The sequence below is a fragment of the Candida metapsilosis genome (genome assembly GCF_017655625.1).
Source record: "Candida metapsilosis strain BP57 chromosome Unknown scaffold3, whole genome shotgun sequence".
Classification (NCBI taxonomy): domain Eukaryota; kingdom Fungi; phylum Ascomycota; class Pichiomycetes; order Serinales; family Debaryomycetaceae; genus Lodderomyces; species Lodderomyces metapsilosis.
In genome coordinates, this window is record NW_027138161.1 from 394,715 (window position 1) to 419,159 (window position 24,445).

The 24,445-nt window shown below is 36.7% G+C and overlaps 12 protein-coding genes across 12 annotated transcripts; 5 read left to right on the top strand and 7 right to left on the bottom strand. All coding sequences in view use genetic code 12, as the record gives it.

Moving 5' to 3' along the window:
• Positions 1-376: 376 nt before the first annotated feature.
• Positions 377-2,836, top strand: AFT2 (Aft2p; the record flags this gene model as incomplete). The annotated part of the gene is made up of 1 exon (XM_067691890.1): positions 377-2,836. One exon carries the CDS (start codon positions 377-379, stop codon positions 2,834-2,836), a length of 2,460 nt encoding a protein of 819 aa, XP_067548325.1.
• A 378-nt stretch (positions 2,837-3,214) lies between these two features.
• On the bottom strand, positions 3,215-4,384 carry RPL3 (60S ribosomal protein uL3; the record flags this gene model as incomplete). The annotated part of the gene is made up of 1 exon (XM_067691891.1): positions 3,215-4,384. The coding sequence occupies one exon, from the start codon at positions 4,382-4,384 to the stop codon at positions 3,215-3,217; it is 1,170 nt and encodes a 389-aa protein (XP_067548326.1).
• A 285-nt stretch (positions 4,385-4,669) lies between these two features.
• On the bottom strand, positions 4,670-6,496 carry I9W82_002978 (uncharacterized protein; the record flags this gene model as incomplete). The annotated part of the gene is made up of 1 exon (XM_067691892.1): positions 4,670-6,496. One exon carries the CDS (start codon positions 6,494-6,496, stop codon positions 4,670-4,672), a length of 1,827 nt encoding a protein of 608 aa, XP_067548327.1.
• Positions 6,497-7,915: 1,419 nt separating this feature from the next.
• Positions 7,916-9,900, bottom strand: I9W82_002979 (uncharacterized protein; the record flags this gene model as incomplete). Its single annotated transcript, XM_067691893.1, has 2 exons — positions 7,916-9,679; positions 9,739-9,900. 2 exons carry the CDS (start codon positions 9,898-9,900, stop codon positions 7,916-7,918), a joined length of 1,926 nt encoding a protein of 641 aa, XP_067548328.1.
• Positions 9,901-12,842: 2,942 nt separating this feature from the next.
• On the bottom strand, positions 12,843-13,301 carry I9W82_002980 (uncharacterized protein; the record flags this gene model as incomplete). Its single annotated transcript, XM_067691895.1, has 1 exon — positions 12,843-13,301. The coding sequence occupies one exon, from the start codon at positions 13,299-13,301 to the stop codon at positions 12,843-12,845; it is 459 nt and encodes a 152-aa protein (XP_067548329.1).
• A 1,091-nt stretch (positions 13,302-14,392) lies between these two features.
• AGE2 (Age2p) lies at positions 14,393-15,538 on the top strand (the record flags this gene model as incomplete). Its single annotated transcript, XM_067691896.1, has 1 exon — positions 14,393-15,538. The coding sequence occupies one exon, from the start codon at positions 14,393-14,395 to the stop codon at positions 15,536-15,538; it is 1,146 nt and encodes a 381-aa protein (XP_067548330.1).
• Positions 15,539-15,659: 121 nt separating this feature from the next.
• On the bottom strand, positions 15,660-16,661 carry I9W82_002982 (Cu/Pi carrier; the record flags this gene model as incomplete). Its single annotated transcript, XM_067691897.1, has 1 exon — positions 15,660-16,661. The coding sequence occupies one exon, from the start codon at positions 16,659-16,661 to the stop codon at positions 15,660-15,662; it is 1,002 nt and encodes a 333-aa protein (XP_067548331.1).
• Positions 16,662-17,234: 573 nt separating this feature from the next.
• On the bottom strand, positions 17,235-17,762 carry I9W82_002983 (CXXC motif containing zinc binding protein; the record flags this gene model as incomplete). Its single annotated transcript, XM_067691898.1, has 1 exon — positions 17,235-17,762. The coding sequence occupies one exon, from the start codon at positions 17,760-17,762 to the stop codon at positions 17,235-17,237; it is 528 nt and encodes a 175-aa protein (XP_067548332.1).
• A 473-nt stretch (positions 17,763-18,235) lies between these two features.
• Positions 18,236-18,721, bottom strand: I9W82_002984 (CXXC motif containing zinc binding protein; the record flags this gene model as incomplete). The annotated part of the gene is made up of 1 exon (XM_067691899.1): positions 18,236-18,721. The coding sequence occupies one exon, from the start codon at positions 18,719-18,721 to the stop codon at positions 18,236-18,238; it is 486 nt and encodes a 161-aa protein (XP_067548333.1).
• A 396-nt stretch (positions 18,722-19,117) lies between these two features.
• Positions 19,118-20,248, top strand: I9W82_002985 (NAD+ transporter; the record flags this gene model as incomplete). The annotated part of the gene is made up of 1 exon (XM_067691900.1): positions 19,118-20,248. The coding sequence occupies one exon, from the start codon at positions 19,118-19,120 to the stop codon at positions 20,246-20,248; it is 1,131 nt and encodes a 376-aa protein (XP_067548334.1).
• Positions 20,249-20,474: 226 nt separating this feature from the next.
• On the top strand, positions 20,475-22,646 carry I9W82_002986 (protein disulfide isomerase; the record flags this gene model as incomplete). The annotated part of the gene is made up of 1 exon (XM_067691901.1): positions 20,475-22,646. The coding sequence occupies one exon, from the start codon at positions 20,475-20,477 to the stop codon at positions 22,644-22,646; it is 2,172 nt and encodes a 723-aa protein (XP_067548335.1).
• Positions 22,647-23,058: 412 nt separating this feature from the next.
• PMI1 (mannose-6-phosphate isomerase) lies at positions 23,059-24,372 on the top strand (the record flags this gene model as incomplete). The annotated part of the gene is made up of 1 exon (XM_067691902.1): positions 23,059-24,372. One exon carries the CDS (start codon positions 23,059-23,061, stop codon positions 24,370-24,372), a length of 1,314 nt encoding a protein of 437 aa, XP_067548336.1.
• Positions 24,373-24,445: the final 73 nt, after the last annotated feature.

Here is a 24,445-nt window from a genome sequence, read left to right on the forward strand (position 1 = left end):
TATCAAACTGTCACATATATCAAAACAAAGAAAGGCTTGTTGAAATCCGTCACTGAAATCCACCAAAAAAAAAAAAAAAGATTTTTTCCCTTGCTTTCAATCAACGGAATTCAGCAATTCAATAGCATACTGGCTTCATATTCAATAACATACAGGTAGGTGCCTCCAGTGAAGCTCAGTTTCTACAACAACACCATCTCATAGACAATACTTGAAGATTTACATCGCTCAAAGGGTCTCTCTGACGGTTTAAATTGTACAAAAGTTTACCTTTAGATTATGCTTATGCTAAAAGGTGCATTTATACACACACGTTCATTAAGGCATATAAGAAGTTTAACATTATACTCAGCTCAAACCCATCTTCCTTTGAGTAATGAGTGAAAAGGTTTCCTATAGGCTACCCCTTGATGACTTGAAGTTGGAACAGCAACAATTTACTTCAAAGGACGACATAAAACCATGGTTACAAGAGGTTCTACTACGGTCCAAGGGTATCCACATAGTCATTGAAAGATCGGATGCTACAAAGATTATATTCAAATGTAAAAATAAAGAGAAAAAGACAAAGATTATCGAATCAAAAAATAAAAATACAAAAATACCAATAAGACGTCATACCAGTTGTCCATTCAAAATTAGAGCAAACCTTAGTACTAGACAAAAGATATGGACAATACTGGTGGTGGATGATCGTCATGATCATAGTATTGATGAACAGGGGAATGGCAGTACTAAACTGCCAAAACTATCCAGGTTATCAAATAATACGTCACAGGAAGAAAGAATGCAGCAGCAACAACAACAACAGCAACATCAACAACAACAACAACAACAACAACAACAGCAACAGCAGCAGCAACAGCAGCAGCAAGAAGCACCATCACCGCCTTCCCTATCTTCTTTGGGCTCAGGAATGCATCTAAGCAAAAGCAATATGGATATGAAATCACAGATGGAGTCAAGTGCAAAAAATCAACAAAAGAACAGCAACTCATCCAGAACCGAACAAAGCTCTTCAGTGTCTGCTTTTTCAAATAGGAGCTCAGATGAATTTAGGGATAGTCCGCCCACTTCCTTAAACCTGAATGGAGAAGATACATGTACAGGTACAGACGAGCCATCATCATCATCGAACAATTCAGCTTCCAACTCGATCAGTTTACCAAAGAAAAGTAAGACTCAGCTGACAAAGGGCCCAAGTAAGAAAAGAAAATCACAAGTTGATGCACTGACATTGTCAACCCTTGATATACCCCAAGCAAAACGTAAAGCAAATTCCATGCGTGATATAAAGCAAAATGTGGGTGCTAAAAAGCAGCGCAGAAAGTCTGCCCAAGAGCCACAAGCACAGCAGCTAACATCGCCCACCAGCAAACTTGGGCAGCGAGGGGCCCACACCAGTCAAGATCCACAGAATGGGCAATATAATGTATCTCCCCCTCAAGGTAAAGCACAGGCTCTTCCAATCCCCAAACCCCAATCACAATCACAATCCTTGTATGCAATCCAGTCGTTGCAAAATGAGGTGCGACAAAAGATCAAATACTATATCCTAGATAATAGGAACATAACAGATAATCAAAAGACTGCGATGCTTGATTCGTTTGTCTCACAGTTGTTAGTTGAATACAGGAATGGTTTTAGCCCTCAATTTTTGGAATCCTTGAGACAGAACTTGTATGGGAGAGAAAATGGCAGTGGAAATTTACAGCACGGGTTAAACTTGCCCGTTGATCGAGGAAATATTCAACAAAATATACCAATCAACCAATATCCTTTGAACAAGAAGGCAACAATGAACAATTGGCTACTTGGTGGCTTGAGTGATTCTTCAGGGCCTGGTCTTCCTGGGTCATCGATTCCGTTATCCCCATTGTTGAACGATAACGAGAGTGTATATGCTGCTGCTGCTGCTGCTGCAGCGGCAGCGGCGGCTGCAGATGGAAGCGAGAGCTTGAATAATTCATTGGATAATATATCACCAGCACCTTCACTTAATGGGCAAACATCAAATGGGTTTAGTTATTCAAACCAAGGTAATGGTCAATTGTCCCAAATTCAGAATCAAGGTCAGCAGTTACCTCCTATTAATAGCATACAAAATAAGATTCCATCTAATGGAGATTTTACTAATGGGAACTTGAGTCTGGACTCACAATCATCAGCCCCAAACTTGATAAATAATTTTGGTTCTACTGGGAGCTCATTTGGAATGGGAAATGGATCTGTATTGGGAGTCAATTTCAATTCAACGAATGGGACTGCATCTGGGTCAGCTAGAAATAGTGGCAATTTTTCCAATGGTTCAAACTCATCATCGTTTTTTGCACCTGCGTCAACTGGTAATGGCTCATTGATGCCTCCATTAAACCCAGCAGCATCTACATTGAATCCATCGCATATACTCAAGAACGGGGTAGGCAATAATAATAATAACAACAACAATAATAATAGTACCGCCAATGGGTTAAGCAACAGTCTGATGATGAATAACCACCATCAATCCAATTCTCAAGTAAATGGAAACTCCAATAATAGTGCAAACTTGACTCCGTTGAGTTTCAATCTAGGTAAAAATGCCAACCCTAGTTCATTCATGATACCGAATCAACCATCTCAATATGGTGGTTATAATAATAATAATAACAGTAATGGTAATGGTAACGTAACTGGTCATGCCAATATCAATCATAGCAACAGCAACAGCAACAGCAATAGTCTGTATTTATTTGCATCGCCATCTACTGGCTCAACTAATCAAAATAATGGTGGTGGGGATAAAGATCAAGGAATCATGTTGAATAATTTATCAAGCTACGATTCAGGATGGTGAGAGTGAGAAGAAGAAGGAGAGGTGGTAAGAGATGGCTAGAGGAGCTGTTTGGGAGTTTTCCATGTGTACTTATTTTATTTTATTTTCATTTTCATTTCGTTGTGTCAATTTTTTTATCATTGTGTATATATTTCAGTGTGTGTATTTTTTCAAATAGCTTTTAAATTCATGGGTAGATTTGTTTCAAAAAGATACTGGTTCCTTGTTTGTTGATAAAAGGCGTGGGGTTTTTATTGCAACCAAAACAAAAAGAAATTGACAATAGATAGTGATGAGGTTGTGGGACAGAGTCTTATACAATGTGTGTGCAGTTTGTTTAAAGTAATTCAAAGTAGACTTGAAATATTAAAACTATAAAACTACTCAAGGCCGTTTTATCTAGTTTTCCAAATCCTTCTTCAAAGTACCCAAGAAAGCGTGCTTTTCAGCTGGAGTTTGGAATCTACCCTTACCGAATTTAGAAGCAGTATCAATCCATTTCAAGTTAACCTTTTCAACAGCTCTTCTTGAAGTGTCAACATAAAGGGACTTTCTCAAAGTAACAACTCTCTTCTTGGTACCTGGAATAGAACCCTTCAACAAGACGAAATCGTTATTGACAAGACCATATCTGACAAATCCACCCATTGGGTTAATGGTCTTCTTAGTTCTGTCAAATTCAGTAGCACCATTGGCTTCATCGGAACCTTTACCAACTCTGTAAACCTTGTGGTTGATGGAGGTTCTGTGGTGGTAACCATTTTGACCGGCTCTGGCAACGGTCCAGTTAACATTGGCTGGATGCCAAGCACCGATACAAGCAACCTTTCTCAAACCTCTGTGGGTCTTTCTTGGCAACTTCTTGGTTCCCCATCTGTGGGTAACACCTTCGAATCCATGACCCTTGGTGACGGCAACGACATCAATCATTTCATCTTGTTCGAAAACAGAGTCAACGGAAACTTCCTTTTCAAAGTGTTCCTTGGCCCAGTCAACCTTGTCGGAGATTGAACCACCATTGATTTGGATTTCAGCCAAGTGAGCCTTCTTTGAAGCCAAAGGAGTCTTTTTAACTTGAGTGTGAGCCAAAACTCTAACAACTGAAGCATACTTTTTAATTCTAGCCAATTCAGTTTCAACTTGTTTAGCATCAGAAGCATACTTGGCAGAGTACTTGGTAAAAGCCTTCTTCTTGGACTTGTACCAGTTCTTGTAGAATCTTCTTCTGATTTCCTCAGACAAATGTTCAGCCCAAACAGTAGTCAAGGATCTCAAACCTCTTGGAGTCTCAACATATCCAACAACACCAACAACAACCAATGGTGGAGTGTCAACAACAGTGGCAGCTTCAACAACTTCTCTCTTGTGCATCTTGGATCCTGGTCTGTCCAAGTCTCTAACAATGGTGGTCATACCAGCCTTGTATCCCAAAAAGGCAGTCAAAGCAACTGGCTTGGATTTAACATCCTTTGGGAATGACTTGACTCTTCCTCTTTGCTTGGCAGCTCTCTTTCTTGGGAGGAAACCTAATGAACCGTGACGTGGTGCTTCGTACTTTCTGTGAGACATGATTTGATATCGATGAAGAAGAAAAGAAGAAAAGAAGGGAAAAAGAAAGTGTGAAGTGAAAAAATTTTTCACTTTTTGAGAAGAAAAGAGAAGATGAAAAAATTTTTTTTTTCCTTTTCAAATTTTTCAGTCGGTGCACTACCTTTGTCTATACACAGGACTTAGGGAAACTCACACTTTTTTTGCTTATTGTATAATAAAAATCAAATCTTATATCATTAAACTAATCAGAACTAAAAATAACAAAAATAACAACGAAATCTATAAGAGAGTTTGTTTTACGTTTTACTCTCTCTCAACATACATGACTCTCTTCAATGCAAGTCTAGCATCACCAGAATCATCTGAACTAACATTATTATTCACCTCTTCTTGATCCACCACTTCAATTGCACTTTGCTGCTGATCTACTCTTTCTTCAGGATCTTCTTCAGTTAAATTTTCCAATTGATGATAATGAGAAAGAGTAATTGGAATTTGATGTGGTGTTTGTTGATTCTGTTCACTAGTGAAAATCTCTTGATTCACCAAGAATGGATTATTATTCATCATCAGGCTGCCCTTTTTATATTGAGGTGAGTTTAAACTCATGACTGAGTTCATTAATGAATTGAATTGAGGAGTCAAGTTGAAAATTGGTGTAAGTCCTGTAGATACATACATATAATTGTCCTTCGGCGTTTGTGGGGTTGTCATGAAATTTTCATTGACTGTAGCTAATTGTGTTGTACCCAATTTCGGTTGAGTTATTGAACCAGTAATGTCTGAATTACATCTACGTAAAACACCACGCGATGATGGCTTCTCTTCGGTTGTTACGTCACTAACTGTGCGTGTCAATGGTGGGGGAGTAGGAGCTGATTGTTGTTGCTTAGGCGTAGCTTGTGAAGGTGCAGTAGTAGTAGTCACTTTAAACATATCACTTGATAATACTGCTTTACCCAGATCATCTATAACCAACTTCAATTGAAAATCATCAGTTGACTGGGAACGCTTCTTAGTCTCTTTCTCTACCTTCGGTGGTGCATTCAACATAGCAGGTGGTAAAAGATTTGTTGTATCTGGTGACGATTTCTTTTTAAGGGGTGTTACCTCAACATGATGATTTTGTGAATCCATCAAATCCATATTTTGATGATGAGGCATAAAGTAGCCACCACTGCCATTCTTTTGGTTTGATGAGTTACTGCTTGATGATGGAGGTGTATTGTAGAGTGATTGTGACCTAGTTGGTTTCAAGTACTGAGGTTGTGCCGCAGAAGGAGGAGGAGGAAGAGTTTGTTGCAGTTGAGTAATCATTGAAATATTATCCAACGTGTTTTTATTGAAATGATATTGTGATTCAATTGAATTGGGGAAACTTGTACCAACTGAAGATAAAGGAGTAGCCAACATTGTTGTTGTAGGAAGAGAAATTGATTTTGCCTTTTTCTGCAAACTAGTAGGTGATGCGTTTGATGATACAATGGATGCAGTTGAGTTTTTTCTTCTTCTCTTGGCTTTAGAAGAAGGACTAACTCTCATCAAGGGAGTGAAGACATTTGGAGCACCTTGTTTAGCAGCAGAATTGGAGTTTGATTCAGCAGGACTACTAGTCAAGGGAGAAGTATTGACATTGATATTCATGGTGCTGGTGATTCGTTGGGTAAATGAGTCTGGCTTTGGTGGTCTACCTCTTTTCTTTTTAGGGGTCATTGTCACCTGTTTAACCTTTTTAGCCCGTTGGGTGCGTTGTTGTGGTTGTGAGTGTAACTGCTGCAGCTGCTCTTGCTGTTGTTGGTCTTGCTGCTGCTGTTGCTCAAGTAGAGCCTGCTGTTGTGCCAATTGTATCTTTTGCATCTGCATCTGTTGAAACAGGTTTTGTTCAGCGTAAAACTGATTCACTTGGAAGCTAGGGCTGGAAAACTCGCCATTTTGTGGTGGTGGTGGTGGGGGGTTTGGATGCTGTTGTTGATGGTGGTGTTCTACTTGTGGTGGTCCTTGTAGATGATATATGTGGTGTTGTTGCTCTGGTGGTGGTGGTGGTGGTGGTTGATTTGTGATATACGGTTGAGGAGGTTGGTGGTCAGACATGTTATTGTTGTTGGTGAACACTAGTACCTCTGATGGCATGGAAAAGTGTGTGTCTATCTGTAGTCTGTTGTTGAAGGTGTCTTCTCACAGGAGAGAGCAAGATACACAGTAAGCAAAAAAAAAAAAAAAAGCGAATGACTGTTGGTGGTTGGTGTTGCTCTGTTCTGTTTGTTTGGGATAAGATTTGTAGAATAGTAACAGCAATATAGACGACTGATGAGTTGAAAGTGTATCTGAGTTAAAAAGAGAGTGGTATGTTTCTGCTCCCCCTTTTTCTGGTTGTTGGAAAAAAAAAAATTTAGAGAGACAGAAGAAGAGAGAATTTTAGTTAGTTATATTGTGTAATAATAATATGCATATAATATAAATACATATTATATTATAAACATACCCATTAGTAAAACAATATAACTAAGTAACTAACCAAACTTAGTACTCCTACTCCTGACTAAGTGAATACTTACTACTACTACTACTACCCAGTAGAAATACTTGTAATATATCGAAGTTAACGTCAAAGACATTAGAACTTTTTCATATATGCAAAGCAGATCAAATACATCACGAGAGACAAACACAGACACACAAGCATAAATAGAAGACAGACAGATTCAGATTCAGTTTGGTATTTACTAACATACATACATACAAGAGTACATTGAACTACTATCAAAACTACAAGCACTGAACACAGAAGAACAAAACACACACAAACCAAAACAGGCAAACACAAATACAAATACAAATATAGTCATATAAGAACAACAATAACGAAAGAGGCTGGTAAGTTCATATAGGTGTTACAGTAGTAAACTACTTTACTACTATACAATGTACTCTTAATGATAATGGAATAGATTAAAATAATAGATGAAATTTTCATAATCTTTAAAACACTCCTTTCGGGTAAAATTATTTAAAACGTATTAATTACTACACACACACACACACACACAGTAAAAAGGAGTAAAAAAAAAAAAGGAAAAAACAGCTTTATAATAAGAAGCTCCAGCCACACTATAATCTTCCTCTACTGTACAAGACTTTTCTTCGTCTACCCGCCTCAACAACTAACAATAGATATATTTATACCTCCCCTTTTGTGTGTGGTTAATGAAATTATTTTTTTTATATTTTTATCTTTATTTTTATTTCTTTGTTAGACGAACGAATGAGCAAGAAGAAGAAGAACGCGTCTTGATGCAATTAATAATTTAACCCTTTTAGGAAAGTATATACACCAAATAACAATAACACAATAGTAAACCAACAAAAACCACAAAACAAACACTATAAACAATCAAATACTCCATCGTTTATCTTTATCTTTCTTATAGTTGCTATTAACACATATATCTAGTATCAACCACAGAGGAGCAAAACAGATTACTGACCTAAAGACCGGTATATCCAATACCATTTCTCTCTCCAACTCTCTTTGTATTCTACTCTATTTTATCAATTCTTCAATGCATTCACCCACGATTGCAACAAATTGACTCTTTTTACCTCGATAGTCTCCATATCATCATCTTCTTCTCCAACACCACCACCACCGCCACCACCATATGCATCCTGCATAGTCAGATTCAATAATCCAGTATTGAAATTAGCCAACTCATTAGCCACAGCTAAAGAAGATTTATTATTACTCTTGTCACCCTGACTGTGTAGTTTACTTCTCTCAATCTCATCAAGTACTTGTTCATGTTGACTAATTTCCAAATAACGTGTCTTGGGAAGAAACGACAACACATACAGATACCAACATTCAATAGATTTAAACCAATCTTGAGGCTTCTTGGGTCGATCAATAACAAAAAACATCCTTGATAAAAGATTAAGCTCTTGTGATGATGGAGACTGATGATGATTGCTTCCAGAAAATAGTAAACTTGTTTCTTCGATAACCATAGAATCAGCATCTTGTGGTGGTGGTGTAGTCAATGTATCCAAAAGTTTCACATTATAGTATATTTCCTTTGCTGTAGTTGGAACTAATAAACTAGAAGATGCACATTCACGAATAATCAACTGATTTTCAAAATCAACTTTAGCGTCAATTAACCTTCCTGTACCCGTCAACTTTAACAACAATCGCCCAAACTCATCTTCATCATCAACTTGTAAAACTTGATACAATTCTTGAAATGTCAACTCAGTATTAGTACCAGTACAATCACCAATTGTCTTCATCAATACTCTAATCCTTAAATTCTCCATAATCTGCACTATAGCCTGTTTGAAAATCTCATCTTGGAAAAACTCATCATCCAGCTGCAGCAGCAACACTTGCATAAACTCAATAACCGACATATCCTTATACGCCTTAATCAATCGTTTCAAATTATCAAACTCAGCAAACTGGGCATAACTTTGCGTCTCCTGAGACTGGAAAGGATCCAAATCATGATTACACAACAACGAACACAAGGCAAGATACTTTAAAATCTTATTCTTGGCAATTGCACCCGCCTCATCATAATTTTTAAAACTTTCATAAAATTGAGCTCGTGCTTGGTCATAATCTTCACGGAAAAACTGTACTCTTGCACCGCATTCAGATAAAACTCCCAATATTTTAGGGTGTGTTACCGCCGTGGTGAATTTACTACTTTGTTTGTATAAATTTGTCAATTTGGGAATATCCAATAGTCCCTCTTCTTCTTCTCCCTCTTTACCCCCCTTCAATTTGAATAAATATTCAATTTCTCCAGCAATAATCTCCAATGTAAACAATTTCCGAATCGACTCAGGTATTTGGGGCAACTTGTCATAAATTATACGTAACAAATGTGGAATCTTATCCAATTCACCAGTTTCCAAATACAATCCAAGTAAATTTGCATTAACTTTTAACCATAGCTTATCATTGTGGAAATATTCTTGATCCAACAACAATTGATACACTTGGTTAACAAAATCTAAATTTGGTACATTGGCAAATCGGACAATCATTCGAGAAAGGGATTCTTCAATATATGATTTATGATTTAGTAGTAGTGGTAAAATGGGTAATATCAGCTCCATTGTAGTCAATACATCATCAAATTTATCTTCAGCCAAGTATAACTTAATCAATTGCTTATAAGACTTGAATATCCATTCTTTATCTTCAGTGTCATCACTACCACCTGATGAATCTATAATCTTTTTTAATTCCACAATCGCTTTCTCTGGTTCATCATCTTTATAACTCTTGGCCATATAATATCGATTCTCCTATACTTAAAGTTAGTACATCACTCATATAGTGTTCCTTAATTGGTTCCAGTACATACAATTCCTTGATCTTCACCATCTTCATTGATGCCGTTAGAATCATCTCCTGATCCACCACCACCTAATCCTCCTACTCCTCCCCCATCTCCTCCATTCTCTTCATCGTCTTCTTCAAACTCGAATTCGTATGAATCTTCTGAAAATAACTCCTCGTCAGACATTGTGTGGGTGGGTACTTAAGTAGGGTGACGATTATGCTTAGTTTGTGAAAAGGGCAAAATTGGAATTCCCCCAACTTGAGTAGGCCCGTTTTTTTTTTTCGCTGGTGGTGTTTTTTTTTTGCGGTGCGTACTCAATTCTTTTTGTCTTTTTTTTCTAGGAATGAACTACACAACTTCAACTTTGTTGTAGCAAAATCTTCGTTTAAAGCAAGAGTAGAGGGTTTTCAATCTATAACTTGCTAAAAAGAGTCAATTTACAAGAACGTTTCCTTAGAGAGAGTGTCAATGGGATCGTAAAAGAGTTGTAAAACAGCTTCAAATAATGACCAACCTTTCTTTCTAGAGCTCAGTGTCTGTTATACGCAAAATATGACAAAGTCTGTGCTAATCTTACACTCACATGGTCTCTGTTTTTTAGGTAATTACCCACACACACCATTGACAACCATTTCAAGCAAGAGTGTTCGGAGCCTCTTAAGTATGTTTTTACTTGTTTACTGAATGCAATACGATCTCTAAGCTCGAGAAACGTCAAAAATTAGCCAATTAACCAGATTTAAACGAGTAATTTAAGTTGCAACTATGTGAACCCGAAAAGAATGCTACTTTAACGCAGTATTAGGATTGTATTCTTTGCGTAGGAGGATTACTGGTGAGGTTTTTCTTTACACAATGCTTCAGTTAAGAGAACTTAAGGAGGGTACAATAGTTTAAGTGGTCTTGATTTGTCATCTAAGGCTCCATCAAAGGCCAGTTGGTTTGTAGTTTTGTATCCTTTTGTCAGATTATATCTTCTGAGATACCTTCGTATAGTTATAACTATAAGACTATCACTTAATAATAGGCTTAGCCGTTTTATTTAATAACGGGTGCAATTTTGGGACCTACTGTTCCCTATAAGGACGGGTCTCTATTCTTTTTCACTCTCCATGGCTCCTCTAATGTAGATCTTCAGATATACTGGTCATTTACACTTATCTCTTGTCTAATCAGGCTACACGGCCCATAGATATATGCTGAGACCCAGTCATAAACAGTATAGATCAGCTTCACCTCATCTCCTTTTGTTATCGCATTCAGAGCTTGAGTTCTATGTTAGGTGGCGGACCACAATTTCCTATTTTGGCAATTTTTAGGGGGTAATTTAGTTGTAAACGTGATTGAATCTATATTCTCTTAACAACCCCAAATTTTAAAAAGTCGTGAAACATCCTTTGTAGTGTAATGGCTATCACGGTTCGCTTTCAGTTGAAAACATCAATTGTAAGTTCCGAGCAGATCGGGGTTCGATTCCCCGCAAGGGAGGATTTTCACTAAGTCCTTTGTAGTGTAATGGCTATCACGGTTCGCTCTCATTTGAAGAAAAAAATTCGAAAGATTGCGCCGAGCAGATCCGGGTTCGATTCCCGGCAAGGGAGCTTTAACTTTTTTTTGATGATCACAGTGGCCGAATATCAAGCTGTTTCCTTGGGCGTGTTCTTTTTTCTTTTAAAAAGGGATCCATGATATTGTCTTTATAGTTCCTTTTGCAGCTCTAATTTTTATCGAAGAAGGGCGACTAAAGGGTATTGGTTATAAGAATTGTCTTTCGAATACAAATGGCGTATAATCTTTTCACCAGTATAAGTCAGGGAATCGGTTAGTATAGCTACATATACACGGTATCATCGTCCTCCTGTGTGAACACAGTAACTTTAATTTCCTTTTTGGCTGATAAGAGGATTAAATTTTTTGTTGATTTTGGTTGCAAAATGAATTAAAAAAAAAGTAAAGGCGAAGTCAAAATTTTACACTCTATTACAAAATTTCCAATGAGATTATAAAGAGTCAGATTATTATCAGTAATTGACTAACTTAAGCAATTTTTGAGTTATTCTATTCATAGCATAAGAGAGAAATGTCAAGATAGCTTCATTTAGTTAGACTCTTAAATTCATGGCCACTCTGATCAAAGAGAGATATCCCGCTAAGAAAGAGCCCCGCTCTTTTTTAACTTCACGTTCTCTACAGTCAGCTCAGATCAGAGGAGCGTCGACCAAACTCCTAATACCCCCCCTTTCTCGACTCCAGCAATTCATTGAGCTTGAAAAGAGGAAATATAGTACTAAAACTATGTGAACAATCTCTCCAAACACAAAAGCTAAAGAAACCTTAAACCGAGGTAGATATTTTCTTTTTTTTTTATTTTTTATTTTTTTATTTTTTTATTTTTAATAATTTTTTAGCCGAATTCACAGAATAAGATGGAGTTCCGGGTTTATTGTCAAGAAATATAAATTAAGTAGGAGTACGAATATCTCATGAAAAAGCTTAAAATGTGGATTTGAATGTCTTTGGTAGTATCTCTGAATTTGGTCTTGGTAACGAAATTGCAATGGGGTAACACTAGAGACCAAAAACCAAGATCAAAACAGAAATGCATCTCTGAAAGAAGATGTGCTTTAAAATTTCTTTTTTTCTTTCGGGATGTCATTTCTGTAATGTAAGGTCTAGAAGATTATACATACATGTAAACCCCTCCCGTAGTATCCCATAATCGAATTCACGCATCCTGAACAGAAGAAGATGCTACAGTACTTACTTACTCCTCAATGTAAGAAGTCTACGTTACAAATGTAACAAAAGTACTATGCTTTTTTTCTCAAAAGTTTAAAAAATCAACGAGTCTAAAATAAGTTTCTCTATTTATGCTTTCTACTTAACTTCTAAAATAATAAACGAATTTGACATCATCAAGACGAGGGGCTTGGAACAGATGCCATGTAAATGAGAATGTAAAACTGAAATGAATTGAAATTTAAAGTTACGCCAGCGTAACCACAGCAGAAAAGCCTTGGCCAATGGAAAATATTTTGACCAATCCAGGAAGCAAAAAAAAAAACAACAACCACCACCAACAAAGGAACGCACGTAGTATTTGATGTAAAATCTCTTCATACTAATCACCTACTCGTGTGTATCAAAACTAGTAAAATGAATGATGATAATGCGACAATAGCCAATACTGTTAAATTAGTTGACTCAATAACTCTTCTCAAGATATAATCATTGAAATTCTCAAAACTTTCCAACTCATCAAACTTGATTGATTCAATGACTTCAGTACCTTCTTGTGAATCTTTCGGTAGTGTATGATACTCTCTTTGTTCATCAGCTATAACTTGGCCAATTAAATAAGGTTGCAACATTTCAACCGCAAAATCAGAATGGCCAACATCTTCAAATGCCTGCGTGGCATCAGAACCACCACAATCATACAACACTTCTATTCCACCTAGATGATATTTGCAGAAATCAGTGACATCGTAGACTTTATTGTATAGTACCATCCATAAATCTGTTGGTTGATCATGCTTCTTGATCTCCAGAAGCGAATAATCTCGCCTAGATGAGCGTGACATTAAGTTATAAATGGAAGTGGGTTATGTATTATTTGTGATATTATTATTATATGATTGAGAAAGTTGTCTGCATAAAGGTGGGACACTTCTAGTTCAATTGAATAGGAATAACTTTGATTAAGTCCGAGGCTGGGAAAATGGTCTGGGAGTGAAAGGGGGGAAGAATAAAAGGGAATGTGAATATGTAAATGCTATGCTATAAGTGAATGATGTTGATTTAACCTGGTGTAAAGGTAGTTCGTGAAATATATGTAGTTGTTATTTATGTTGTTGATGATGAAAAGAAAATTAATGAATGAAGAGAAGAAGAAGATATTGATTGGTTTTTGTAGGAAGAAGAGAAAAATTAAAAAAAATTATCCGTGATACATTTTCACTTTTCTCTTTGTTCTCTCTTTCTCTTTCTCTTCTCTATAATAATAAATAAATTATTATTATTTTCTTGTACAATAGTACACTACCTTTATTCTTGAATATGCGTTACACAAAGAGAGACAAAGTAGTGTACTTATGTTCAAAATATCGTCCTTATGCGCAAGTCACAGCCCGTTATTTGTCTCCAACAAAGGCGCTAATGCACACCAATAAACTGGTCTTTTTCTCCAATTCTGGTATCTAAATACACAACATCCTAACAGTTCCGTACGCATCGATCCTCTTAGACTATAAAGTGTACTCTGTACATATATATTCATCTGGGCTTAAACTTTAAAAAAAGAGTGTGATGGACAATTTTTACCCCTCTCGAGCGCAAAGTCTTATACGAAACCCGGCTTTTTCTACTTTCAAAGCCGTGATAATCGCAACCTTGAGGTGAATTCTTTATAAACCAATAATGCACTTCAATATCTTATCTAGTGAATATTTTTTTGTTTTTAAAGTGGTTTATCTCACCCTTTTCTGATTACCGCCTTAGTCTCGTTCAATGTCGCAGTTTACATACACACGACACTGAAATGTCAGAATTTCTTTTTTTTTTTTTCATTTTTTCAAACGTTGTGTTGTTGTTGATTTCAACACACATAATACACACGCAAGATTAGATCAGTCTAACAGATCCCACACAACACAGAGACTCCTCCTTTTCCCACATGAGCTATCGTACTTCCTCCTCATCTGCATTACCATCCTCCAAAAAGACCCATCTGGAGCGCCACAAACAGATATTAAAACAATTACTAAAAGAAGAGCCCAATCGCTCGTGTGCTGATTGTAAAGTAAACAAAAACCCAAGATGGGCATCATGGAACCTTGGATGTTTTATTTGCATTAGATGCTCAGGTATACATAGAAGTATGGGTACACATATATCAAAAGTGAAATCGGTTGATTTGGACGCTTGGACAGATGATCAAATTGAAAATATTGTTCAATGGGGTAATGCCAAATGTAATGGGTTTTGGGAAGCGAAATTGCCGGAAGGATATGTACCTGATCAATCAAAGATTGAGAATTTTATAAGAACAAAGTATGATTTGAAGAAATGGTGTTTATCTTCGACAGTTCCTAATCCTGCTAGTATTAAAGGGAAAACTAGCAGTACAACCACAACCACACAGAATAGCAATTCAGCTGCTACAACTTCCTCTCTTGACAATGCACCAACCAAGAAAGTAACTACTGCATCTACTACAAAACAAGGATCACTATTAGATGATGAGTTTGGATTATTCACTTCGCATAAATCAACAAAGCCAGCTTCTCCCTCAATTCAATCGCGTACGCCGTCTACAACAGGGACAGCAAGAGCAGCATCAGCATTAGAGTCAAGACCAAGTCAACAAATACAATCAGCACAATCCACAGGAGGATCAATTTCAAGTAATTCTAGACCAGATTTGAAGAAATCAATTCTTTCTTTATATGCATCACCATCAGCTTCTAATAGCTTTGTACAACCACAACCACAACCACAACAGACACCACCATATTCAAACAAAGCAAACCATAGTGTCAATTCTTTATCTGACTCATTAGCTGGGCTTCAATTTCAACCATCTTTTTCTACATCAAATTTAAACAACAACAACAACACAAACAACATGTATAATAAACCACAGGCACAATCTACAGGATCATTAAACAACAACAACAACAACAATAAGCCATTAGCAACCACCTCGACTCCTTGGAATTCAGAATGGAATGATTCCTCCTCCTCGTCATACACAAATACACCCAAATCCAACAACATAAACGTCTTGGATGATGATTTATTCAAAAACGTATGGAGTTAAGTGTATCAAAGCTCTAAAGTAATTGGATATTTCTGCTAAATCTTTCTATAAACATATAATACACAGTAAAAACAGCTTTTATAGAAGAAACAAGTCTAGTATTATATATATATATCTCTCTCTAATGACCACCAGTGGTTGGCAAACCAACATACACCTTGAATGAATCATAAATCAACCATTGACAACCAGTCAATGTACCAATCATAATGATTCTCACTGGTAATCCATTCCATAACCCAGCAAATCCAATCTTTTTATAAATTCTACCCAAGGCTTCACCAGTAGTTTCACCAGCCTTCTTATCAGCATTAATCTTGGACACCATCACATCAGCAGGATGAGACACAATAGCACACAAAATACCAGCCAAGTAACCACCAGTGAAAGAAACTCCAGTTTGTTGTAATGAAGTATAATGTGATTTAGGATGACCCAAATAGGAATAGATACCATTGACGATATTTTCAAAACTGGCAAATTTAACCATTGTATATGGGATTTGTCTACACCATAATGGAGCAATACCTTTATACAATCCACCAAAACCTTCTTTACTAACAATCTTACTCCATCCGTCCCATACTGAATTTGCATATGGAGGAATAGTAGTTTGAGTCTTGACTTTAATAGTTTCAAAAGGACACAAGGCAATATCAGCCAAGAACTCAGCCGAGGCAGAAGCAGCCAAGAAAACACCCGTTTGGTAATCATTGGCCCATTTAGGTCCAACCAAATCACTATATGTCTTTTTGAAGAATTCGTAAAAACCATATTTACCAGCACCTTGGAAAGAATAACCAATAAAAGTAGCACCAATACCAGTAAAGATTGAATCTCCTTTGGTTTTAAGAATGGTTTTCCATCCTTGCATATTGGACTTGTATAAATGACCATCCACTTGACGACGACATTTGACCAAGTCCAATGGAGTAACTGCGGAATGGGTTGGACCACAAGCAATAATTCCACCCAAGGTACAAGCAGCGTAATATTCTGGTGTCCATTCAACGATTCCCCCTTTTTTTGGTGCAGCATTGTTACCACCACTGCCGCCTGTTGTAGCTTTGTGCAATTGGTCGTTGATTGGTTGAGTGATTGCTTCTGTTATACTACCAGCCATATTGTGAATAGATATCTAAAAAGTTACTTTTCAATTGATTAGTATTAAGAGAAAGAAAAAATAAGAAAGGAGTGTTTTTAATGAAATTGCTATTCTTTTATATATATATATCTTTTAGTTTTATATTTGCTACTAAATTCCGAGAACAATCTTTTGTGTTTTCTATTGTATTTAACCGCAGTTGCCGTTTTCTATACAGAAGACCAAATACAAAAAGATTTTCACCTCACACCGAATTTTCTTTAATAATCACCCAGTGTCTCTACCATAAGCCGATGCGTTTATTGAATATCTTACACGGCGAACAGAGGGTGCTTTCTATGCACTATATTCTTTTTTATTCTCTCGGACTTATATTATTATTTTCTACTGGTTATCGGCGACAAAATTATTAAAACATGACACAAAGAATTTAGTCTTACTTCAATTTCATCGGAGTAAAGGGCGTCAACGGGATAATATCTCCGGTTTACACCAGGGATGACCCCATGACCCCATGACCCCATGACCCAAGACCCATGACATCATTACACAGAGCTCACAATTCACAGCGTATTCAACTTTGGAAGCCCATTACTTATACTTTGGGTCCTTCTCGGATACCAATTTCAAATTCCAATCCACATTCAGGATCTTCAACTCGTTCCCGTTTTCATCAGTTTCGTTCCACTCACCATCTAACAACCCTATTCCTTGAATCAGCTCACCATCTGTTGTAACACATTCAAATTGATCATCAGGTATGAATCCCAAAATCCTCATTCCATGAGTATGAATCTTTAGAATATCACAATAAGTATTATCACCAAAGCCACCACCACAATCTTGATTCTCAATACATCCTTTCCCAACTTTGGAAATAATAGCATACCTCTCTCTGCGACAAGTTTTACATCTAATCAAAACATTAGCTAAGCGACGAAACCCCGTAACTTGGAAAGTGTCAAACCGATTGATTTGTACTGGATTTGGATGGATAGTCTTACACCCATTGCATTGGAACTTGAAATTGTAATCATGGGGGTATGTTTCATCATCAACTGGTTGCACTTTTGCAACATTGTGAAGCTCAGCTTTAGCTTGTAGGATATAAGTTAACATTCTTTACGGAATAAGAGTAAATCTTTTTTTTTTCAAAAAAGGACAATTCCATTGCCTATTTATATTCCAGATCTGTTCCATTTTCTACGTGCTTGGTATATGGAATTCTGTTGCTGCAAAAAAAGAGGGTGAAATTTTTTTCAAAAACACAAGACTCATAAAATTGCAAAATCAACACTTTCCCAATTGGGAATTAGTTGCGTTTTAGATCCGGTACGCTACCATGTACCACCGAAATGTGACTCATTAGATTGAGCAATCAATACGGAGATCGCAATGAGGGCCACACGGAAATGTGATTCATCGACTTTGCTATGTTTATATAGCTATACAGTTTTAGGAATACAGTGTTTGTAGTAATATGTAGCTATAACCTGTATTTACTCTGCTCTTTAATCCATTTCATCATCTTCGTCATGTCCTCATCATCCTCGTCATCATCATTATTTCGTCATCACCATTCAAGCTATGCCCTACGAGCGGGAGATGGTCCACTCAACATCAACTATCGACACCTCTTCATTCGTCTTCTCATCAACATCATACCATTCTCCCTCCTCCAAATCCACTTCATCAAACTTGGTTCCAGTTTCTTCCCCCACAGCTTGAAATTTCCCATCAGGTATAAACTTGACAAAATCCAAACCTCTTGCATCAATCTCCAATATACTAACAGGTTTGCTAGCACCAATCTCCAACTTCTCATTGGTTCTCAATATACTTGCTGAATGTTCATTTTTGCATTCTTTACATCTAAACACAAAGCTGGCTTCTCCTCTTGATCCACTCATTTCATGATGTTCGAATCGGTTCATGTGGATTTCTTTATCGTGTATGGTTCGGCATTTTGTACATTCTATTTGAAAGGTGTATTCGTATGGTGATTGAGGTGTATCAACTGGTTCTAAATCAGTGACGTTGTTTAATTCACCAAATACTTTGAGTAGGAATTTCACCATTGTGGGATTGTAGTTTTGTTGATGTATGGAATCTTTGTCTTCTTCTTCTTCTTGTTTCGGTTAGTTTTGCAATTTTCAAAATCAACCGAAGGAAAGAAAAAAAACTTTTGAAAAATTGAAAGCCATAACAGTCACACACAATTTTTTTTTTCTCTCTCTCTCTCTCTAAGATAAACAATTACACCGGTCTATTCATACATATTCTGATTTGCTGCTCCAGGCTTTGTTTAGTATCTTGACTGTCACATCTTCTAATCTACACATGTTGCATCCATAAGCTCACCTGTTCCATCACATCGTCACCTATTTTTTTTTGAAGAATCCCACACCTCATTTTTGAAGAATTTGTCATCCATTCAAAGAGCCCCAAACAATTTCTCCACAACAACTGGACTTATGACTGAACCAACTACCATGACAGGTGACACAAGTATTCACGACCCATCCGAATATGCATCTAGTCCTGCATTTTCCGATATCATACATGGAGAAGACCTTGAGTTTAGAAACGAGCAAGAAGAACCATTCCCAGTACGACACAAGTTCGAGGCATTGGGCAAAATTGCCCCACCAAACATTCTATCACGATGTTCGAATACCCAGCTTGTCACTTTGGCAGGAGCAGCCTCGGGGTTTTTGGCTGGAGTGGTTGTGTGTCCTCTTGATGTTATTAAAACACGACTTCAAGCTCAACAAGATAAGGCTAATAGACTAGGGTTTCGAGATATGTTGACAAAGATACTACGCACAGAAGGAGTTACTGGACTATATCGAGGATTGGTACCAATCACAATAGGTTATCTCCCGACATGGACAATTTATTTCACGGTTTACGAAAGAGCCAAAAAATTTTATCCACAGTTTATACATCGGCATTGGAATATCAATAGTCCAGAATTAAACCATTTTTGTTCAGCAGTAACGGCAGGTATGACCAGTTCAATTGCCGTTAATCCAATTTGGGTTGTTAAAACGAGGCTTATGATTCAATCAAATACGAAAAAATCACCTAATGATGTGGTATACCGAGGAACAATTGATGCATTCAGGACAATGTATCAAGAGGAAGGGATTCGAGTGTTTTATAGTGGATTGGTGCCGTCATTATTTGGTTTGATTCATGTAGGGATCCATTTCCCAGTTTATGAAAAAATGAAGTCGTGGTTACATTGCAGTACCATTGATCAGCAAAATGAAGTACCGGGACTCTTGTGGCGACTTGTTGCCGCATCATCCATATCGAAAATGATTGCTAGTACAATCACTTACCCGCATGAAATATTGCGTACTCGATTACAAATGAGGAAAAATGGTGAAAAGCAAGGTGCAAAAGTAAATGTCAAAGGATCGCTTTTAAAAACCATTTCGGACATATATCATAAGGAGGGTTTACGTGGATACTATGCAGGTTACGTTACAAATTTAATTCGAACTGTGCCTGCTAGTGCGGTTACATTAGTCAGTTTTGAGTATTTCAAAACCTATTTGTTGGAGATTGGTGGCAAGACAAAGAAGATGGCTCATTGATAGAGATTTGGATTAGCATTACATATTACATATTCTTTCAATCTATAGAGGTTTTTTTTTTTTTAGAAAGCTCTCAATCGTAGACCGATTTGGAAAAGAAAAATCTCTGCGTGTTTTTGTTACTGTGATTGATTTTTCGTTCAGAAAATTTGAGATTTCATCATCAATCAACTAATCAGCAGCATCTACAACCCCCCAAGCCACCTCTCATCAACTTGCTATTAATATGAAGTTGCTTGGCCTAAGTTTGCTATATCTAACTGCGGGCACAGTATTGGCCAACAATGTGCATCTTGACAAGCGATCGCCAGATTCACCAGAGGCAGCTAAAGATGAAGCAGGAGCAGCAGGAACTCCACAAGATAATATAGAACTTCCTCAAACAATGGGTACAGAAGAGTTTGATTCCGTTACAAGTCAAAAACTTACCCTCGTTGAGTTCTACTCCCCATATTGCCACCATTGCAAAAGCTTCTTCCCCACTTGGAAAAAGGCGTACGGGATGTACAAATCGAAATTCGCCAATACAAACACCGATATGCGACAAGTAAACTGTGTTGAGAGCGGTGATTTATGTGAACGTGAACAAATTGAATTTTATCCAAACATTCTTTTATATGCTCCCATCTTGGATAAGGATGGTAAGTCTACTGGTAAATCAAAAAACATTGGCTCTTTTCCAAGAACATTGGAGAAAACTGAAGCAAATTTGATTAGTTATATTCAGGAATCAATAGCTGACTATGATCCTACTTCCTCTAGTATGCCATCAGCATCGAAGGAAATGAATGTGGATGAAATGTTGAAAGCTATTAGTGGAGAAATTACGAAACCAATTTTTATTTCATTTTGGCAAGCCAATAAGAAACAATGGGATAGTGTTGACCTTGGTGGGAAGTTGAGATTTAGTGATGATTGCGTTGATTGCTTGCATATTAAACAGTTGTGGGATAGATTGAGTAACAAGATTGTTTCATTGGCCGATTCGGGTCATTTGTTATGTCAAGATTATCCAAAAGTTTGTGAGCGATTGGAGTTAAATAAAAATTCCAAGCCGTCAAGGCCAAAATTTGTCATGTTTTTACCTAAAGATAAGGGAACTATAAGGTTTGATTACGATGGACCATTAGAAATTAACAAAATGAGATGGTGGGTCAATAAGCTATTTGTCAATAGTGCATACGAAGTTGTATCAGCAAGAGGAATCACAGAAGTTATGGAATTCACCAAGGTGTTGAGACATGAACCATTTGCACAAAACTATCCATTAAAGAGTAAAGTGACAGTTGTGTTTTTCTTTGATGTTGATAATGTGACACCTGAAGACGAGGCAGTGTTGCCATACATGTTGCGCACATTACAAAAATCACCATTCAATGTCCAATTGTACAAGGGTAAACATAAACGAATTCTTGAAAATGTGCAAACCATGGGTGAAAACTTGATTGATTACATCAATTATGATGAACTGGAAAAGTATGAATATAATGAAGGTATGCAAATTGCCACTTCAATAACCCAAGTCCCTACTATTGTTGTATTGAAAGATAACTGTCTAATTCCAGAAATTTATCAGAATTTTGCTCTTGAACAAATGAGAAAATATGATGAGATTGAAAAATTCCTTGAACGGGCACAATACCCATTTATTGGTGAATTAACTCCGGAATTGGTCTCTGCTTACTTTGTCAACCAAGATCATGTTGATGATGTCCAAGATGCAAAAGTTGTGATAATCTTTGTTGATTTGGATAAGTTGAAAGAAACTGATGAAGCGTTGTACAAGTTATCTTTGGTGGCACACGAGTACAATTTCCTTAAAAAAAGCTACTACTTTAACCAAATTCTTGAACAACGAGCATCAAAAGAGGCAGAAGTGGAGAAATTAAGAGCCAAGAATGAAGAAACATTGACAATTATGACGGCAATGAGGAAAAAAGTTCCTCATTTGTTCAATAATGATGATGTCGTTTTCACATTTATTAATAAACCAAAGCTGAAAAACTTCAGGTATGTCAGTGGATGGAAAATCAATCCTAATGATTATGAAGTTGGCGATGCAATTGTGGTAACTAAAGATCATCGTTATTACTGGGACACCGATTTAAACAATAATAAATTAAAGAATGAACCAAAACAAATCAAACTGGTGTTGATGTCACTCTTGCATAAAGATAACAAAGTGGAGAAGAAGTTTGTTGGGTCTCCATATGGTGGGTTGTTATATTCGATGAATTATGTTCATGATTGTGGAATTTGGGGATATTTGGCACTCGTTGTTGTTGTATATGCGTTGGTTTCTATTTCTATGAGGTTAAGAAGACATAGGAATAAGCCTCGTGGTATAATTGGAGTTAATAATGGGGCATTCTTACCAAAGAAGCTGAATAAGGATTAGGACAATTGAGGAAACGATTTACAGTTTTTATTTACATTTGTAGAGTCTTTCTTGTGATTATAGGACTGATTATGTAGACCTCATTTGGAAATATCTCTCTTGATAACACAGTTATTTAGTCAGTGCATCAAAGCTCTGTTTGAGTATCAATTGATTCAAGGATGATGACGCGTATACGAATGAAAATTAGATTTAATCCTGTATATAGTGTTAGCTGTTATTGTTTTTGTTAATTTCTCCGAAAATAAAAAATATAAACATAAATGGTTTTGTGTAATGAATACTCAAGTAGAAAGAAACGTATCTTTTTTTTTTTCTTCATCAATCAACAGCCACGTTGTTTTCTTTAACTTTTACTTCATTCTTAACTCTTTATCATCTAAAAACAGCTAGTATCTTCTCCATTTAAACAATGTCAGATAAACTATTTAGACTTCAATGCGGTTACCAGAACTATGACTGGGGTAAAATCGGTTCATCATCAGCCGTGGCTCAATTTGTCAAGAAATCAGATCCTTCAATCACCATTGATGAATCTAAACCATATGCAGAATTATGGATGGGTACTCATCCATCAGTTCCATCACAGGCTATTGGTTTCAATAATGAAACTTTACGTGACTTGATTACTGCTCATCCAAAGGAGTTGTTGGGAGATTCCATCATTACAAAATTTGGTTCATCTAAAGAATTGCCATTTTTATTTAAAGTTTTAAGTATTGAAAAAGTATTGTCGATTCAAGCTCATCCAGATAAGGCTTTAGGTGCTCAATTACATCAACAGGATCCAAAGAATTACCCAGATGATAATCATAAACCAGAAATGGCTATTGCTGTTACTGATTTTGAAGGATTTTGTGGGTTTAAACCAGTTGATCAATTGGCATCTACTTTGGAAACTGTTTCTGAGTTGAAACAAATCATTGGTGATGATTTGGTCATGGAGTTTGTTTCTGGAATTAAACCAAATGCAGAAACTGGTACACAAGATGATAAAACTAATCGTTCTTTAATTCAAAAAATTTTCAGCAAGTTGATGAATACCGAGGAAAGTGAAATAAATAAACATGCAGCATCTTTAGTTGATTCTAGTAAACAGAATCCAGAAATTTTTACCAAGATTGACCCAAGATTACCTGAATTGATTCAAAGATTGAACAAACAGTTCCCAAATGATATTGGATTATTCTGTGGGTGTCTTTTATTGAACCATGTTGCTTTAAATAAAGGTGAAGCCATGTTTTTACAAGCTAAAGACCCACATGCATACATCAGTGGAGATATCATTGAGTGTATGGCTGCTTCTGATAATGTTGTTCGTGCTGGATTCACTCCTAAATTCAAAGACGTTAAGAACTTGGTTGATATGTTGACTTATGCTTGTGAGCCAGTAGAGAAGCAAAAAATGCAACCCAAAAAGTTTCCAAGATCTACTGGAGATGCCATTACTGTCAATTTGTTTGATCCTCCAATTCAAGAGTTTTCTGTATTGCAAACTGTGTTTGATAAAAAGGGAGGTAAACAGACTTACAAATCAATTGATGGTCCATCTATCATCATTGCGACTAATGGATCTGGTCTGATTAAGATTGCTGGTGGTGACAACAAGGTGGATAAAATTGATACTGGATATGTGTTTTTCGTTGCACCAAATACAGACATTGAGTTGATTGCAGATGGTGGTGATGAACAGTTTACCACATACAGAGCATTTGTTGAAGCATAGACGAAGATTCATATTTATAAGAAATAGTATTTATATAGTAGAATTTATAAATTGTCTATATATTTCTCTACAC